This window comes from Salvia miltiorrhiza, chromosome 4, assembly GCF_028751815.1.
Source record: "Salvia miltiorrhiza cultivar Shanhuang (shh) chromosome 4, IMPLAD_Smil_shh, whole genome shotgun sequence".
NCBI lineage: Eukaryota > Viridiplantae > Streptophyta > Magnoliopsida > Lamiales > Lamiaceae > Salvia > Salvia miltiorrhiza.
The window spans coordinates 2,203,017-2,221,459 of NC_080390.1; the positions used below are offsets into that span (position 1 = coordinate 2,203,017).

The 18,443-nt window shown below is 41.9% G+C and overlaps 3 protein-coding genes across 6 annotated transcripts; 2 read left to right on the forward strand and 1 right to left on the reverse strand.

Annotated features, from left to right (window-relative positions):
- Positions 1-1,077: 1,077 nt before the first annotated feature.
- On the reverse strand, positions 1,078-4,814 carry LOC131022168 (pentatricopeptide repeat-containing protein ELI1, chloroplastic). 4 transcript variants are annotated; one of them, XM_057951594.1, is made up of 3 exons: positions 4,682-4,814; positions 2,155-3,973; positions 1,078-1,978 (listed from the first exon to the last, which is right to left on the reverse strand). In XM_057951594.1, the coding sequence occupies exons 2-3, from the start codon at positions 3,965-3,967 to the stop codon at positions 1,932-1,934; spliced, it is 1,860 nt and encodes a 619-aa protein (XP_057807577.1). In that variant the 5' UTR covers positions 3,968-3,973; positions 4,682-4,814; the 3' UTR covers positions 1,078-1,931. The 4 variants fall into 4 exon arrangements, with proteins under 4 accessions (XP_057807577.1, XP_057807579.1, XP_057807576.1 ...); XM_057951596.1 differs by having other exon boundaries at positions 1,078-1,892; positions 2,155-4,054; XM_057951593.1 differs by having other exon boundaries at positions 2,155-4,054.
- LOC131021121 (uncharacterized) lies at positions 1,253-1,850 on the forward strand. Its single transcript, XM_057950210.1, has 2 exons — positions 1,253-1,797; positions 1,844-1,850. Exons 1-2 carry the CDS (start codon positions 1,253-1,255, stop codon positions 1,848-1,850), a joined length of 552 nt encoding a protein of 183 aa, XP_057806193.1.
- An 8,781-nt stretch (positions 4,815-13,595) lies between the features above and the next one.
- On the forward strand, positions 13,596-16,151 carry LOC131021122 (uncharacterized). The gene is made up of 2 exons (XM_057950211.1): positions 13,596-14,998; positions 16,073-16,151. Exons 1-2 carry the CDS (start codon positions 13,596-13,598, stop codon positions 16,149-16,151), a joined length of 1,482 nt encoding a protein of 493 aa, XP_057806194.1.
- The last annotated feature ends 2,292 nt before the right edge of the window (positions 16,152-18,443 follow it).

The window sequence follows — 18,443 nt, forward strand, 5'->3', positions numbered from 1 at the left end:
TGCATGACATGCATTATTATTATTTTTTTTTTGAGGGAACATGCATTATTATTAAATAACAATTTAAGTAAATAAATATTAATATAAGTATAATATGCGGTTGGGTACCAAACTTTGAATCCAAATTCTCGAGGTTTATCTTTAATTTATTTTTAAAATATATTTTGTATTTAATTATAATTTATCTAATATTTATATTTTTTATTTAAAACATGTGGTTGATTTCGATGTTTGTCGTGCATCGCACGAATGGTCATACTAGCATAAGTATAACATGCGGTTGGGTACCAAACTTTGAATCCAAATTAAAAATCAGATACCCTAATACCCGAATCGAGAATTTGGGTATCCAAAATTGTCTGACCAAATCCAGATCTCATGCACGTCGCTAATAGAACATTCCATGAACTTGCTCATTTTGCTGATAGTTTTTAAAATGTAATTATTTAAAAGTCGCATTTTTGTTCTTGACAATATTGCCCATTCCAAGTTGAATTAATGAAGCCGATGAGGCCTAGTCAAGTCACAAAGTTGAGGCACCCAAAGACTCTCATTTACTCTCATTTGCGAGAGGAATTATAGATAGTTTTCCCACTTTTGTGTGGCTCCGCCTGCGTGTAGTTGTTTTCCTATGTTTGTGTGGTGTAGAGGTTCCGCCTACGTGTGAGTTGCTGATTTGATTATATATTAGATACCTCTTGTAATTATATTTTTCCTCTAAAAAAAGTACTAAAATTTTTGGCAATATTCGTCTATATTTTCATGATATAGATTTGACAATGACTTAGAATAAATAATACTCCCTCCGTCCACGAAAGAACTTCCTATATTTCCTTTTTGGGACGTCCACAAAAGAACTTCCTACCTATTTTTGGACTATACCCCACCACTTATAATCCTCTTACTTTTCACTTTTCACTTTTCACAACTCTCAATATTAATTATAACACTTTTTCATCACTCCCAATACACTCAATTACCTTTTATCTACTCTCAATACACTCAACAATATTTTTTCTTAAAACCCGTGTCACTCCCTCCTAGGAAGTTCTTTCATGGACGGAGGGAGTAAATAAATTTGAAGTTGAAAAGGTTCAAATAATAATATCGAGATTTTCTCGGATTCTTGTTACTTGCACCCCAAACCAAGGGTTAGAGATCCACTCCCTATAAATACTCCAAATATCAAAACCAAATCTTTGCTATTCAACAACTTCCTCAGAAACAGAGAGAGATAGACGACGCTCCATCAATGGATTCGGATTCGGATTCAATGCACTCTGCTGTTACTCGCGACGACACCACGCCCCTCACAGAATCAGAGTGGCTCTCAATGCAGAAAAGAATCGCGAGGCTCGTCGGAAAGGCCAGCGCCTCCAACGTGGCGTTGGTGGCCGATCAAATCCTGGCCGAGAACATCGTCGCCGCCAGAGGCTTCTTCTGTCAAACGCTGATCAAACTGCAGTCGGAATCCCCCGACTCCACCGACGTCCACGCCGCGCTGGCCGCAATAATCAACTCCAGATTCCCCCAAGTCGGACACCTGCTCGTCAAGAGAGCCGTGCTGCAGTTCAAGGCCGCGCACGGCCGCCGGGACAGGGACCGGATGCAGACCGCCTCGGCGTTCCTGGCGCAGCTCGTGAACCAGAGGGTCGTCTACGAGCACCTGGCGCTGAACGTGCTGATGCTCCTCCTGAGCTCCGACGATGATGTTGAGGTGGCCGCGAGCTTCTGCGCGCAGTGCGGCGCGTTGCTGCTGGACGTCGTCCGGGATAAACTCAAGGAGATTCTGGCAGAGTTCCGCGGCCTGCTCAGGAAGGCCACGCTGGGGAAGCGCGCGCAGGTCTTGATCGTGAGGATGTTCGCCGCCTACAGCTTCGAGTTTAGGGAGTCTGCAAGAGTGTTGCAAGTTGTGGATGATGAAGATCAGGTCACTCACCATGTCTCTCTGTTGCAGGACATTGATGCAGAGACCAGCCTAGATAGATTTCACACAAATTCACATGTTTTTGAGGAAGATGAGGTTTCCTCGTATTAGATTAGATAGGAAATTAAAACATCAATTCTTTGTTATACAAATTCTTTGTTTCTTAGCATCTTCTAATTATGAAATAAATAGAATAAGTCACCAGTAGTCACCACAAGAGCACATACCATCAACACAATGATGAAACCTGTTGCGATCCCTCATGACGATCTTCCTCCCCGTGATCTTCGAGACGAGCTTCATCACCGCATGACAATCCGGACAAACTCGGAGGTTTTTAACAATCTTGATTGTGGTTCCTCGCTTCGTGCTAATAAGAGCGAATGCGAGAGCGAGCTTTTCGCTATGAACCTTAAGGGAACGCTCCTTCTCAGCCTCGTCGTCCATGTTGTGTAAAACTTCTTCTGTCTGTGAGGCGTGCCTGTGAGCCTTGAGCCACTTGTTCATCTCTTCCAGCATCGCGTAAATGTCTTTGCTCTTCGGGTGCTTCGTGTCGCCAGCGAGAAACTCGTGTACCTTGTTGTTCACTTCAACTGAGCTACACCCTGGCTCCTTCTGAACCCCACTTTGTTTCATCATAGCCCTTGTTCTTGCCACGCCGTCCCAATTTCCTGCTGCAGCGTATATGTTGGAAAGAAGGACGTACGTTCCTGAATGTGCAAGACCGCGTTGCAGAAGGAACTGCACGACCTTTTCTCCTAAAGCAATGTTCTTGTGAAGCCTACATGCATTGAGCAATGCTCCCCATAAAACAGAGTCAGCACCTATGCTCATGCTCTTCACCAGCTCGTATGCTTCTTCTAGATGTCCAGCACGACCTAGAAGATTCACCATGCATCCGTAGTGCTCTACCTTCGGCTGAATGCCGTATTCATCTTTCATCGCGTTGAAAAGCCCCCAGCTCTCCGAGATCAATCCGGCGTGTGCACAAGCACTCAAAACGCTGATGAAGGTTATGTCAGTAGGGTGGAGTCCCACCTCAGGCATTTCCTTGAACAGCTTCATCGCATCTTGTGAGAATCCATGAATCGCGTAGCCTCCAATCATTGCATTGTAAACAACAGCATCCTTGTCTTTGATTCCATCAAACACCTTCCTGGCATCCTCTAAACTTGCACATTTGCTGTACATATCGATCAGAGCAGTCCCCACCCGACAATTGAAAGTAGCTCGATAGCCAAGGTAAGAATGGATCCACTGGCCTGATCCTAGTGCTCCCACCTGACCACAGGCAGAGAGAACTGCCACCATGGTAGCTTCATCGGGCTTCAGCTTAGCCTTCATCATCTGCCTGAAGAGAACTATGGCCTCATTCGGCCTCCCATGTTGAGCATAACCATCAATCATGACGTTCCAACTCACCACATCCCTCTCTTCCATTCCATCAAACAATTCCCTTGCCTCATCAACATCCCCATTTTTTGCATATCCAGTAATCATCGAAGTGAAAGTAACCAAGTTCCTCTCAACCATTGAGTCAAAGAGTCTACGAGCCAGGACAATGTCCCCGCCTCTTGCATAAATGTCAATGAGAGCAGTTCTGACATAACTATCCGAGACAAGGCCGAATTTGTGAGCATGGCAATGGAGGGCTTTCCCAGTTTCCAGTGTACAAGCTTTGAGGACAGTAGACAGTGTAAATGCATTAGGCTCTATCTCTTCAATAAGCATTTGTACATAAAAGTTAAGAGCTCGTTCATGGAGACCGTTTATGGCATGGCCACGGATTATGGCAGTGTAAAAGAAAACGTCAGGATTCTGGGTAAGGTTAAATAGTGCCACAGAGTTCTGAACATATCCTAGGGAAGAGTAGGAACGCTGGAGCTTGAGATTTAAAACTGGATAGCTCTCAAGGCCACGACGGAGAAGGAGTGCATGGATTTGTTTTAGATGTTTGATGTTTTTGCTTTGATCAATAAGCAAAGCTAGTTTCTCGGGTTCTGGGTGCGTTGTCTGAGCCACCAGACGAACTGAGGACATAACTTACTACAAAAACACAGTCCGGGGCTTTGATCAGATGCCTCAGAATCACAAATTATGTCGAAAATGTGATGTTTGGATTGATAACTACAAGTACAACCAAGATAAATAAAGACAGATATTCACCAAGAATTCAAAACAGAATATGCACATGTACAATCATCACAAGTTAGTGTAAAAAAAAATTAAAAAAATCAAAGCTTCCAAGATATCCTTTCATGCACAATTGGATCAACCATCATTAGGCTATTGTGGTTCAGTGCTGTGCGTGACAGTAACGGAACATGGCGTATCATATAATGAGATCTGCATTAAATGCTCATGAATTTTCATTACTAGCTTCTCTGCATTGTCCGTAAAGATATCTTTAAAACTACTCAGACATTTCACCAAACACCTTGCAGTCAAGGTAGAAAAATTCAAGAATTCAACCGCATACTCGGTTGTTCCTAATCAGAAATCACTGCTTAGCTAAAACTACTGCCAGAAAGGAAATTCTCATTCTTTATACGAAAACACTATTCAAAATTGGCACGAAAGTATTGCCGGTGACTGACATGGGCAATCGAAAAAATGAAATTCTGAAACTAACACTCTGTTTAAACAGACCCCAGTTCCAAAAAAAACCATACAATCATGACGGATACGTAAATGTACACATGCGATAGCTGCTTTAGCATATAATGAAAATGGATTGGATGAATGAATTCATACCGCGGGATATGAAAATTCGGTTCCTGTCTCTGGTGGCATATAAGTTTGCCTTATTTTTTCCCTTTTCTTTTCTTTTCTTCTACTCCCCTTTTTCCCAACCGCAAGTTTATTTATTTTTTAATTCAGTTTTGCTGCCATCGTTTTCATTTTAAAGCTGCAGACGGTTTTTTCTTTGTTTTTTTCTCTGCCATCATTTTTAATTATTATTGTTTTTATGGATCAATTGTGAAATTGTACTTATTTTCTTTTTATTTCGTTGAGTTTTAATTCTGTACACTTTTTTCCCAAGAAAATTTATAGACTTTATATAATGAATTTTGTAAGACTCACTAGTGTATGAATTTCGTAAGCCAAAATTCTTTATAGTTATCATTTACTATTTTAGTATATGAATTTCCTAAGAGCATCCGCATTGGGACCTCCTTCATAGCCTACTTGATAGTGTTTGTGTTATTGAGTAGGTAGTGCTGCATTGGGGTTCCTTGATAGCCTCCTTGATAATATTAGTTTTGATTTTATGTTTTTCATTTAAATTTTATTGCATAATTTAAATTGCATATTTAAATACTGGATTAAACATAAAATTTAAAAAACCTATTTAAAACATAAAAAAAATACATAAAAATTTAAAAAACCTATTTAAAACATAAAAAAAAAATACATAAAAAATTAAAAAACCTAAAACATCATTAAAATCACATAATTAAAAGCCTAGGATAGACCACGACGCCTGAGCACGTCGGCGACCATGGACGCGTGCAATGCACGTTGTGCGTCCGTCATGTTCGTCGTATCCGTGTTCAGGAGCTGCATATCGAGCTCCCTCTCTCGGATATCGTTCCTCCGCTGGTACTGGGCGGTGAATGCCCTCATCTGCGCGTCGTTCCTATCCAACCTCTCCACAATTTCTGGTGGAGGATCCGAGCTCGTATGCGACGCTGCTGCCTTCCCTTTCCCTTTCTCCGCCGCCTTGGCCGCCGCCTTCGCCGCCTTGTTGCCAATGGGCCGAGCAGAAGAGATCTCCTCGCCCGACGCCGAGGTGGTGAAGCCGCCCTCTTCCGTTGTCTTTGTCCTCTTGGAGGCATGCACGTCTCCAAGGAGGTACATCGACTTGAACTTGGGATTGTTCCGGAGAATTCTCCACGCGTTCCAGAAATTGAAGGAGGCATTGGTTGGGCTTCTAGCCTTGAAGATGGTTTGGGCCTTTTCACGAATCATATCATCCGAATGACCGGACGGCCAATTATTGCGCGTCTCCACCCAAACAGCTTCCCAGAGACGCACATCCGCGCTCACCCGGGACCAGTGGCCTTGAAGTTGCTTGATGCCGAGGTCGACGCCGAGGATGGGGTTCACACGTTCGCGGATCCGGCCCCAATATGACTCTCCCTTCTGATCCGTCCCACGGATCGAGTCGTTGGCCTCCTCCGCCCAAATTTGGACGATGAGATCCGTATGCTGTGGAAGGTAAGTATGACGGTAAACTTTTGGTTTGTCGTGCTTCATTTTGGTGGCCTTTTCCTTCCTCCGGCCGCCTTTTTTTGGTGGGGAGACACTCTGCTGAGCACTCACCGGTTCCTCCTCGGGCGGGCTCTCCTCCAAGTTGATTCCTCCCATATCGGGATGATAATCGGAGGAGAGATCAGGGCACCAATTTGGATCGTAGAAAGGGTGCTGTGGATCCATGACGGAGAAAATTGTAGGAGAAGAAGAGGTGTGAAGAGAAGAAGGAAGAAGAAAGAAGGAGAATAGGTGTGGAGAAGAAGGAAGAAGATGGGTAGTTTTAAAGAAGAGAAGAAGGAGAAAAAATAAAATAAAATTCAAACGATCGGTCAAAGGTGCGGAGACCGAGGCGCTGCAGTCAAAAAAATATATATAAATTCGAATTTTCGAATTTTTCATATATTTTTTTTTAAATTGGGCGCGTGCATTGCACGCGCCATCTCCACCGGCCTATCGAGGATACTCGATAACTCGAGGAGTCCTCAAGGAGCTCCTCGCCGCATCGCCCTCCTCGACGCAGATGGTCTCCTCGAGGACCTCCTCGAGTACCCGCGATGCGGGTGCTCTAAGACTTAAAGCAAGTTTTTTTTGCAAGTTATTAATTAATTTATCAAATAAATAAATAAATAATAAGAAAAATATTATTATTAACATCTTAATTATGTGTATTTTTATTTATATTTTTAATTTTAACTAGCATTTGCACACCGTGCAATGCATGAGAGTTATGAAAATCTCTTTAGCTATCTCATCAACTCAATCAGTATCCGATTTGATCAGCAGTTATAAAATAAACTAACCGAGCTTGATAAAAATAATGCAAAATGATTGTATGCTTAATGATGACAATTATATATATCGCAGTACGTAGAATAGAAAATAAAGCACACAAATATTTAACGTGTTTCATAGTCAACTGCTCCTACATCCACGATCCTATTGAACAAGATAAGCCACTTCACATTAAGTTTCTTATTTTATAGCTGCAAGTCAGTTGATCAGCGAGTTCCGTTAATGTAACACCCCGTATTTTGAGAAGCTATTTATGCCCTAGCTCGTATTTAATTTGAGTTATTAAATAATAGCTAGAGGAATAATGCACGTGGGCGAATAAATGAGATAAGAATTATTTTTGAGAGCTAATAGGCCGCAAGATTATTTTCTCGGGCCTTATAAATCCTATTATGGAGAAGCCTATCTTCGCCCTATATTTTAATTGAGATATCTATGTGATATTAATATTTTACGTGGTAGAATATTCACATATGATTTTTGATGCATTGTTGTTATGATATTAGATATATCATAATTGAGATAAGTTTTTCCCACGCGTAAATAAATATATATTTCCGCGGGATATATTCCTACACACTAAAGTAGTGATGTATAGTAAGTCAAGCATATATGTGTATATTTTTCTATATCTCTCAATCTCTCTCACTCTCTCTCACTCTCGACTCTCTCTCTATCTCTCTCTATCTCTCTCACTCTCGACTCTCTCTCAATCTCTCTCAATCTCTCTCACTCTCTCTCACTCTCGACTCTCTCTCAATCTCTCTCACTCTCTCTCACTCTCGACTCTCTCTCAATCTCTCTCACTCTCTCTCAATCTCTCTCACTCTCTCTCACTCTCGGTCTCTCCCTCTCTCCCTCCCCTCACGCACACTCCTCTCTCTCCCTCATTACTTCATTCCTTCACCATCAATGTAACACACATGCAAGCATTTAAAACCTAACCTAATAGCTAACCTAGTTAGCCAACAAAATCCCCACCTTTAAGCTCCCACATCCCTCTCTCATATCTCCCTCTCTCGGTCCTCTCTCCTCCCTCCTCCTCTCTTCTCCTTCTCTATTCATTCCATAGGATGACATATCCACCATTAATCCACCTTTGACTAACAAGATAGTGTAGTAATGGCAAGATCACACACACATGCAAGTCCTCTCTCTCTTCCCCTTACTCGGTCTCTCTCTCTCGGCTCTCTCCTTTCTCTCTTCTCTCCTTCTCTCTTCTCACTCTCCTACATCATCAAGAGGATGACTTCCTCACCATCACTTCTTCAATTAAAGCAAGATATGCATTAAGTGAAGCTAAGATCACACCATCACTTCTCATCAAAGCTCATCAAGAAGCAAGCTCTCTCTCTTTTTTTTTACTCCCTTCGGCAACCCCCTCTCCTCTCACTCCACCATACTTTTCTTCTTGTTTCACCAAATATAGTAAGGATTAAGGAAGCCAAAAGTGTTCTAGCTACACACTAAAGCCATCAAGGGTGTATCAATCTTAAGCACAAGCTCCAAGAGGATTTCACATCATCCCCTACTCCACCTCCATTAATCTTGTGGGTAGCAACCTCAACTCTCCTTTCATGTTATATATATACATAATTTTCTTGATATATAAGCATGTTTATTGAGGTATTTTGAAGCATGATAGTCCCCTCTCCACTCTTGTAATTCTCGAAAATTTTGATATAAGAAAGCATGATGAATTCTTTCAACGTTCCACTACCTTCATGTGCTCATACACCTCTCCATGTTAGATACATGAGAGAAAGAGATATGTTTCTTGAGAACCCTTGAAAGGGCTATGTGTTATGATTAGTAAATCATGATAAGTTCTTAGAAAGAAAATGCATGAGAATGTTGGTGAAAGCATGAATCTATGATGATATGTGTAATTTGTTAAATTCGACCATTTCGGGAAATTTCTTACGTTCTGTAACTGTTGAGTCGACGAGGTTTCCCTCGTCCAAAAATCTTCAAACTTTTATGGTGTGTATATATACGAGTCTTGTAAGCACTGGTAAAATTTCAGGTCATTTGGACTTGATTTACTACCTTTTTAAAATATAAAACTTTTACTGCACATTTCCGCCGAGAAATTAAGAAGGCAGTCTGTGGAGTCACACTTTTCAGTAACTTTCAAAAATATTCAGCCTCCCAAATTTTTATGGGAGAAAGATACACGTGTTATACAGACGCATGTAAAATTTCAAATCTTTTGGACAACGTTTACTAATTTTTAAAAATCCTAACTTCCAGTCGTGCCAAACTGCCGAATCTGGTAGACTGTGGGAAAACACTCATATCTCTTAAACCACTTGGAGTTTTTCAGTCTACTTTTTTTTTTAAACGAAACTAGACTCAAAGAGGTTTTCATCGGTATAAGTCTCGAATCCAGGAGATTCCTGAGTTAAAGCAGTTTATTCGTTAAAGTCGAGACAGCACAGAATGTTAAACTGGAAGTGTCCGAAAATTTTGCCTTGATTTTGTGTTAAGAATTTTTAAAGAGTTTTGGTGGAATTATACACCATGATATGGCATGAAAATGCTACTAGAAAGTTTTATAAATATTTTTCAAGGCTTATATGAATATTTGGGATTTTACCCACAATGAAAAAGATTTCAAGTTCATATAATGACTTTTAAGTCATTTGATTATTAAGATAAGTTATATGCATATTATGTGAAATAAGAGATTATTTGAAGCATGTATGATTAAGTGATATTTTTGAATGCTATTTGCCTAGGATTGAGAGTCCTTTAATTGGATAAGATATCCGATTATATTGGGAAGTCCAGTTGGGTAAATAGTGGAGAAGTTATAAGATGAGATTAAGCACATGATGAAAGTTTAAGCTTAAGTATGAGATATGAGTTAGATGAGATTCTAACTAGAGTTTATTTTGTCACATGGCAATCTAAACACGTGCGCCACTAAAGGTTCGAGTGACGGCCGGCGTTAGTACGACCCCGAGCGTTACGTCATCGACTCCTGAGACAGGTGGGCTTTATTCTAACTCTATTATGGCTAGCTACCATGATAACGAGTTCAAATGCAAAGTATTATGAAAATAAAGCATGATGAAGCATTATTGATGAGTATTATGAAAATGAAGCATGTTGAAGCATTATTGATGCATATTATGAAAATTGTCATCTTGCCATATATATTATTGATGAGAATGAGATATGGTATGTTGCCTCTATGAAAGACATGATTATGATCATGATGCAAGATATCGGCCTTTGACTGATCTAGATGACAGTAAAGGTTTTGTGCGCAGAGGTGATCGTGAGCCGTCTCTAGTCGGCCGGTCACGGTGATTTGAAGGAGGCCTCCTTCTCTTCACCTAGTATATATATGTATATGAGTTCTCATAGTTGGCACATACCGTGAATATAATGTCTGCAGACTAATGATATTATTATGATGATGCAAATGAGTTTATGACAGAAAAACGTGAACAGGTATTTTAAATCTCATGTAAATCCTGTTGATGCATTGAAAAGGGCAAGATTGACATATAGCTCTAAGAGCAAGATTTAAATTATTTCCGGCATGTGTCCACTGAGTGCTTTTTGGTACTCAGCCCTGCATATATTTCTAAATGTGCAGGTCTGGCTTGGCGCGAGGATGGGTGAAGGCTGTTGGAATTGTCAGCTGACAGTGTCTTTCTATGTCTCATGCTTATCTTATTGCTTTGACTCTATAAGTTATTATACTCCCTGCTATATGTCTTCACACATATAGTAACGCATCGCTGCACAACTCTGATGAACCCCTTTATTTATATTGCTGGTCTGTAATATCCCCTAAGGGAAACCACTTTCAAACCCCTGCTAAGTCTTTAATTTTGTTTTACCAAGCAAGTAATTTAATTCGGTCTTAAAGTCCTCCTTGAAAAAGAGTATAGTTGCAAATGCTTCCGCTAAAGCAAGACGTAAATTCTATTTCTTTCATGTTTATTTTTATTAGTCGTACGATACTTGGTATACGCTATCACTGGCTATATCGGGCTGCGACAGAGTGGTATCAGAGCAGCTCGTCTGCTCTGAGCATAATCCCTTATAGAGTCTCTTCTTAATTGAGTTATTAGTCTAAGCTAGAGTCTTAGACTAAAAGAGTTATGTCACTGACAAGAGCCAACACCCCATCTCCGCCAGCTTGACGAGGTATGCAAAGTTAAAGTTCAAGTTATTTATATGCATTTGATTAAGTTTTAAAGTTACTTGTATGCATGAGATATGCATGTGCATAAGATATGCAATTGATTCAGTTAAAGCATGAGATATGCAATTGAGTAAGTTAAAGTTTCTTATGAGCATGAGATATGCCATTAAGCAAGTTAATGAGAAAGTGATCTATAAGTTGAGAAAGAGGCACGATAAGTGCATGATACACTACGAGAATCGTAGACAAGCAAGTATGTTGTTAAATAAGCAAGCAAGTCATTCTTGACTTATTTGAATAACAAGAGTTGTTATTTTATTTATAGCATGGCAGAGGGATTCGATATAGTACAGGCTTTCTACGACTGTACTTTAGAGCACCATGAGACGATTCGGGAGTTCTTGGCCCGTTTCCACCACAGGTGGCTAGACGCCGTAGAGTACGGAGTTACAGCGCAGCAGGCCATGCAGATCCTACCTTATAGGATGCCACCCCACTGGCAGGCGTGGTGCCACTTCATAGCCCCTGATTTTTACGACCCGGTAGCACCGAGTGGTTTTGAGGTGCGGTTTCCAGAGTACCTAGTCGTACTGTTGAGCCGGTTCGTGATGTATGCGAACCCTCCATATTTCTATCTCTCGGAGAGTGACACCCGAGAGGGGGAGGCAGAGAGTCAGCCTCAGGGTCTTCCTGAGACTGAGGATCCTTTGATGGCTTTGGGACTAGATCTCCTTAGCTCCCAGCCGATTGCAGACCCTATTTCTTCACTTCCTCAGGGCACTCTGCCCGAGGATGAGATTCCTCCTATTGCTATCTTGGACCCTGACTACCCCATGTTTTCTCCCGGGATGTACTCCCCGACCTTTGGATATTTATCCTATGTCACCCCGATGACCATTGACACTACTGAGGCCATCGACACTCTTGAACAGTTGATGAGCCCCATTCGTGAGCCCCTCCCTGTTCCTCCCCTCCCTACTGTTGGGGAAGGGGAGATAGCCATGACCGATGTTGACCCTTTCGCACCAGGGCCTTCACGACCCCAGGGGATGGTTAGAGACGCGGAGGACGACGCGGGAGCAGCCCCGGTAGTTGGGACTCTCGTCTCACAGCCCCTGGATCTTCCTAGCATGGGCTTGGCATTCGAGACGGACATTCCTCGAGGGGATCCGCTTCGAGAGAGAGCCTCTTTTGACCCGTTTCACCGTGCCGACTCTGACAGTGAGGACGGTGTGCCATATGTGCCTCGATTGGGCGACGCTCGAGAGGATGACGGTGATGATGCTACGGAGGATGGGAGTGATGATTTTAGCAGGGATGATGGTAGAGGTCATGGGTGGATATGGTACTGATATGATAGTATTGAGTAGAGATGCATGTGTATATAGTAGCTTTGTTTAGATAGCCCATAGTTTTGGCTGGTAATGGATAGTTTCCATCCCAGGCCAGGGCTTGTACTTATTTTGTTAGGCCCCTATAGTACACGGGTAACGGATAGTATCTGTACCCAGTGGTAGGGCTGCTTGTACATAGACGCAGTGATGATGCAGTAGCTAGGTCTTTAACAGAGTAGTACTTTGTACTGACCTATAGCAGTTTATAGATCACAGTATACACTTTTGTACAAAAGAAGTCCTCGTTGAGGCAATTTTCACGAGATATATATATGATGGGCCGGAGCGGCCAGTTTTGACGAAATGAGTAATGAGATTGCTTGTTTTGATGCATTGTTATGAAGTAATTGTCAATTTAAAAGCATTTATTGAAAGCAAATTACTTTGACGCATTAAGCATACTCTATGTGAAAGTATATATTTATATATGTATATATATGTGTATACATGAGATGCATGATATACATATGAGATGCATGATATGTTGTAAATTTCTCAGCTATGAGATTAGAGTATGAGAAGCCTTGTCACATAGAGGAACTTATATTTGATCAAACTTGTAGATTGTCATAATGCCTCCACGAAGAGTAAATAGAAATATACCCGAGAATGAGGAAGAACCCAGAGAACCTACGCCGCCGCCTCCACCTCATGATAGGAGAGTGGAAGAACTTTTCTTAAGACAGAACCCATCGACTTTCGCAGGCACAGGAGACCCTGCTGAAACAGAAGAATGGATTCGTGCTATGGAACGAATCTTTCGATTTCTGAGATGCAATGACGCAGAACGTCTTATGTGCGTGTCTTACCAGTTGAAAGGAACCGCCGACTATTGGTGGGAAGCAAAGCAGAAAACTATGGCCCCGGAGCAGTTAGATGAACTCACTTGGGAGCTTTTTAAGACTGCTCTGTGTGAGAAGTTCATACCCAGAAGTTATAGGAAAAGAAAGAGATGGAGTTTACCACATTAAAGCAAGGAAATAGAACTGTAGTGGAGTACGATCGACTATTCTGCGATCTGGCCCGCTATGCACCGTATAGAGTGGATACGGACGAGAAGATGTCCGAGTTGTTTTGCGCCGGACTGAGGCAAGAGATAAGAGTGGTATTAGCTAGTCAAACGGCACTTTCCTATGCCGAGGCCTTGAACAGAGCTCTAGATATGGAGCTAGCGATGCAGCCGGAGAAAGCAACACACGCACCAACGCCTCCATCAGGCCATTACACGCAAGCATCAAACACTCCCTACTCTAACCAGGGACAGAAAGGAAAACGCAAATGGGATAATCGTAGAAATGACGGCAAGAAGCCATGGCAAGGCCAGAATGTTCAGCCTCCCTTCGTGAAGGGCGATAAGTCTTTTTATGGTGGACCAGCGACGTCACACCCCGGACACCAAGGGATACCCCCTTGTCCTAAGTGCAACAAGTTACACACAGGAGTGTGCAGAGCTGGAAACCCAAATTGTTTCACTTGTGGAAAACCAGGGCATTACTCGAGCCAGTGCCCCAACCGACAGCAAGGGATGAGTGGAGGAAGACCCAATCAGTTTCCAACCCCACAGCTCAGGGCAATGGAAGGAATTCTTCCTCTACCTCAACCACTACAGCAACAATCTTTTCGCCGTCCAAACCAGCCTCATAAGCAGCTACCTGCACCGCAAGCAGGAAGACCACCACAACATCAAAGGATGTATGCTATCAATCAGAAGAATCAGGATAAGAACCAAGGAAACATAACAGGTATTGGGGAACTGAAAGGTGTACCCATTGTTATTCTCTTTGATACGGGAGCATCACATTCTTTCATCTCACATACCTGTGTGGATACATTAGAGTTGAATGTAGAACCAGCCCAGTTACACTTAAGGGTAGCCACTCCCTTAGGGAAGTTCACCACCGTTACACATGTGTGTCCTAACTTGGAATTCGAATTAGGACCTCTTAAGCTTAAGGCTAAGACGTTGAGACTAATGCGAATGTGGACCACCGATATCATTTTGGGAATGGACTGGTTAGCAGAACACCATGCGGTGATACAATGCGAGCAGAGACGGATATCATTCCAGCCACCAGGCGAGGAACCCACATGTTTTTACGCCATCAATAGAAAGTGGAAGAAGACACCTATTATCTCTGCAGTGCAAGCGAACAAGATACTAAAAGAAAAAGGTGCGACAGCATACTTAGTATACCTGAACCAAGAAGAGGAAGCACCAGCAAAGATAGAAGATGTACCTATAGTGCGGGAGTATCGAGATGTTTTCCCGGATATTCTACCAGGTCTACCCCCGAACCGACAATTGGAATTCACGATCGATTTAGAACCCGGAGCAGCACCAATATCCAAAGCACCATATAGGATGGCACCAGCAGAATTGCAAGAACTGAAGCTGCAACTACAAGAGTTGTTGGACATGGGATTCGTTCGACCCAGTGCTTCGCCTTGGGGAGCACCGGTCCTGTTTGTCAAAAAGAAAGATGGAAGTTTAAGATTGTGCATCGATTACCGGGAATTGAACAAGGTGACCCTGAAGAACAAGTATCCTTTACCACGCATAGACGATTTATTTGATCAACTTCGAGGAGCACGCGCTTTCTCAAAGATAGATTTAAGGACAGGGTATCACCAGTTGAGGATACGACCTGAGGATATTCCAAAGACAGCATTCCGCACGAGATACGGACACTATGAGTTCATAGTGATGCCTTTTGGATTAACAAATGCCCCCCGCCGTATTCATGGATCTCATGAATCGAGTGTTTCACGAATATTTAGATCAATTCGTGTTGGTATTCATAGATGACATCTTGATTTACTCAAAGAATGAGATGGAACATGAAGAGCACCTTAGAACAGTGCTAGAGAAGCTAAGAGCTGAAAAGCTTTATGCTAAGTATAGCAAATGTGAGTTTTGGCTACGAGAAGTCAATTTCTTAGGCCACGTCATTTCAGCTGCGGGAATCAAAGTGGATCCTGCCAAGGTTCAAGCAGTGCAAGAATGGAGATCACCAACGACACCTCACGAAATTCGTAGCTTTCTAGGATTAGCAGGCTACTACCGTCGTTTTATACAAGATTTCTCCAAAATAGCCAAGCCTATAACTCATCTGCTCAAGAAAGAAGTCAAATTCTTGTGGACGAACGAATGTGAGCAAAGCTTTCAAGAATTGAAGAAAAGATTGACTACTGCCCCAGTACTAGCCGTTCCAGAAGCAAACAAAGAATATACTATCTATACAGACGCATCAAAGAAAGGACTAGGATGTGTACTGATGCAAGAGGGAAAGGTAATAGCTTACGCCTCGCGACAGCTTAGGCCACATGAAGCAAATTACCCGACGCATGACTTAGAGCTAGCAGCAGTAGTACACGCATTAAAAATTTGGAGACACCACCTTTATGGAGTACGGTGTGAAATTTACACCGACCATAAGAGTCTCAAATATTTCTTTGAGCAAAAGGATCTGAATATGAGACAAAGAAGATGGCTAGAATTAGTCAAGGACTATGATTGTGGAATCAATTATCATCCAGGCAAGGCCAACGTCGTGGCAGATGCCTTGAGCAGAATGGAACGAGCCCAGTTAGGATGTATCCTAACCAAGGAGAATGACTTGGTCAGAGAATTCGAAAGGTTAAGGTTGGAAGTGGTATTTCCACCGCAAACCACAGATTTGATCATGGCGACACTCAGTGTTACCCCCGACTTAAGATCAAGAATTGTTAGTATGCAAAGAGAGGATGAGAAATTAGAAAGATTGCGAGTGAAAATCCGTACCGAGAAGCTTGATTCATATCAAGAAGCAGCAGATAATGCATTGATGTTTGAGGGAAGAATCTGTGTACCCAATGATGAGAAATTAAGAAATGAAATCATGAGTGAGGCTCATGACCCGCCTTACGCAGCACATCCAGGAGGTACAAAGATGTACCAAGACTTAAAAGCAAGATTTTGGTGGGAAGGCATGAAGCGAGACATAGCTTCATTTGTAGAACGATGTTTAGCTTGTCAGCAAGTGAAGGCGTTGCACCAACGACCTTATGGCAAGTTACAACCGTTAGAAATTCCAAAATGGAAATGGGACCACATAACTATGGACTTTGTCACTGCTTTGCCAAAGTCGAATAGAGGGAATACCGCCGTTTGGGTGATCATAGATAGATTGACGAAAAGTGCTCACTTCATACCGATTCCTATTACGCATGGGTCTGAAAAGTTAGCTCAAATCTACATTCGTGAGATAGTTCGTTTGCACGGAGTTCCAATGACGATCACCTCCGATAGAGATACAAAATTCACCTCACGTTTTTGGATAAGCTTACACAGAGAATTGGGTACTAAGTTGAATTTTAGCACAGCTTTTCATCCACAGACGGATGGGCAGTCTGAAAGAACTATACAAGTTTTGGAAGATATGATTCGGACTGTAGTGTTAGATAGAGGAGCTCAATGGGAACAAGTGTTACCCCTGATTGAGTTTGCCTACAATAATAGTTTCCAAACGACTATTAACATGGCACCATATGAAGCCCTCTATGGAAGAAAATGTAGATCTCCGCTTTACTGGGATGAAGTAGGAGAAAGAAAAGTGTTAGGTCCTGACGCAGTGGAAGAGATGATCACCACTGTGAGACAAATTCGGCAACGAATTAAAGAAGCACAAGATCGTCAAAAATCTTATGCAGACACTAGACGCACAGAGATTCAGTTTGAAGTGGGAAGTAAAGTCTTTTTAAAAGTTTCCCCTTCTCGAGGGATTCACCGCTTCGGTATAAAAGGAAAGCTCAAGCCTAGATTTATAGCCCATATGATATATTAGAAAGAGTAGGCCCTGTTGCCTATAGACTCGCGTTACCTCCAAATTTCGCGAATGTTCACAATGTCTTTCACGTGTCGCAATTGAGAAAATACGTGTTTGACCCGAAGCATGTTATTCATCGAGAGGATATATCTCTCGAACCAGACCTGAAATACGAAGAAAAGACCCGAAGTTGTGTTGGATAGAAAAATCCAACAGTTGAGAAATAAGTCAATTGCCCTGGTCAAAATACAATGGAGACATCACGGGCAAGAAGAAGCAACTTGGGAATTGGAGGATAAAATGAAGGAGAAATATCCAGAATTGTTTCCCGAAGGTGAGATTTCAAATTTCGGGACGAAATTTTTTTTAAGGGGGTAAGGATGTAACACCCCGTATTTTGAGAAGCTATTTATGCCCTAGCTCGTATTTAATTTGAGTTATTAAATAATAGCTAGAGGAATAATGCACGTGGGCGAATAAATGAGATAAGAATTATTTTTGAGAGCTAATAGGCCGCAAGATTATTTTCTCGGGCCTTATAAATCCTATTATGGAGAAGCCTATCTTCGCCCTATATTTTAATTGAGATATCTATGTGATATTAATATTTTACGTGGTAGAATATTCACATATGATTTTTGATGCATTGTTGTTATGATATTAGATATATCATAATTGAGATAAGTTTTTCCCACGCGTAAATAAATATATATTTCCGCGGGATATATTCCTACACACTAAAGTAGTGATGTATAGTAAGTCAAGCATATATGTGTATATTTTTCTATATCTCTCAATCTCTCTCTATCTCTCTCACTCTCGACTCTCTCTCAATCTCTCTCAATCTCTCTCACTCTCTCTCACTCTCGACTCTCTCTCAATCTCTCTCACTCTCTCTCCACTCTCGACTCTCTCTCAATCTCTCTCACTCTCTCTCACTCTCGACTCTCTCTCAATCTCTCTCACTCTCTCTCAATCTCTCTCACTCTCTCTCACTCTCGGTCTCTCCCTCTCTCCCTCCCCTCACGCACACTCCTCTCTCTCCCTCATTACTTCATTCCTTCACCATCAATGTAACACACATGCAAGCATTTAAAACCTAA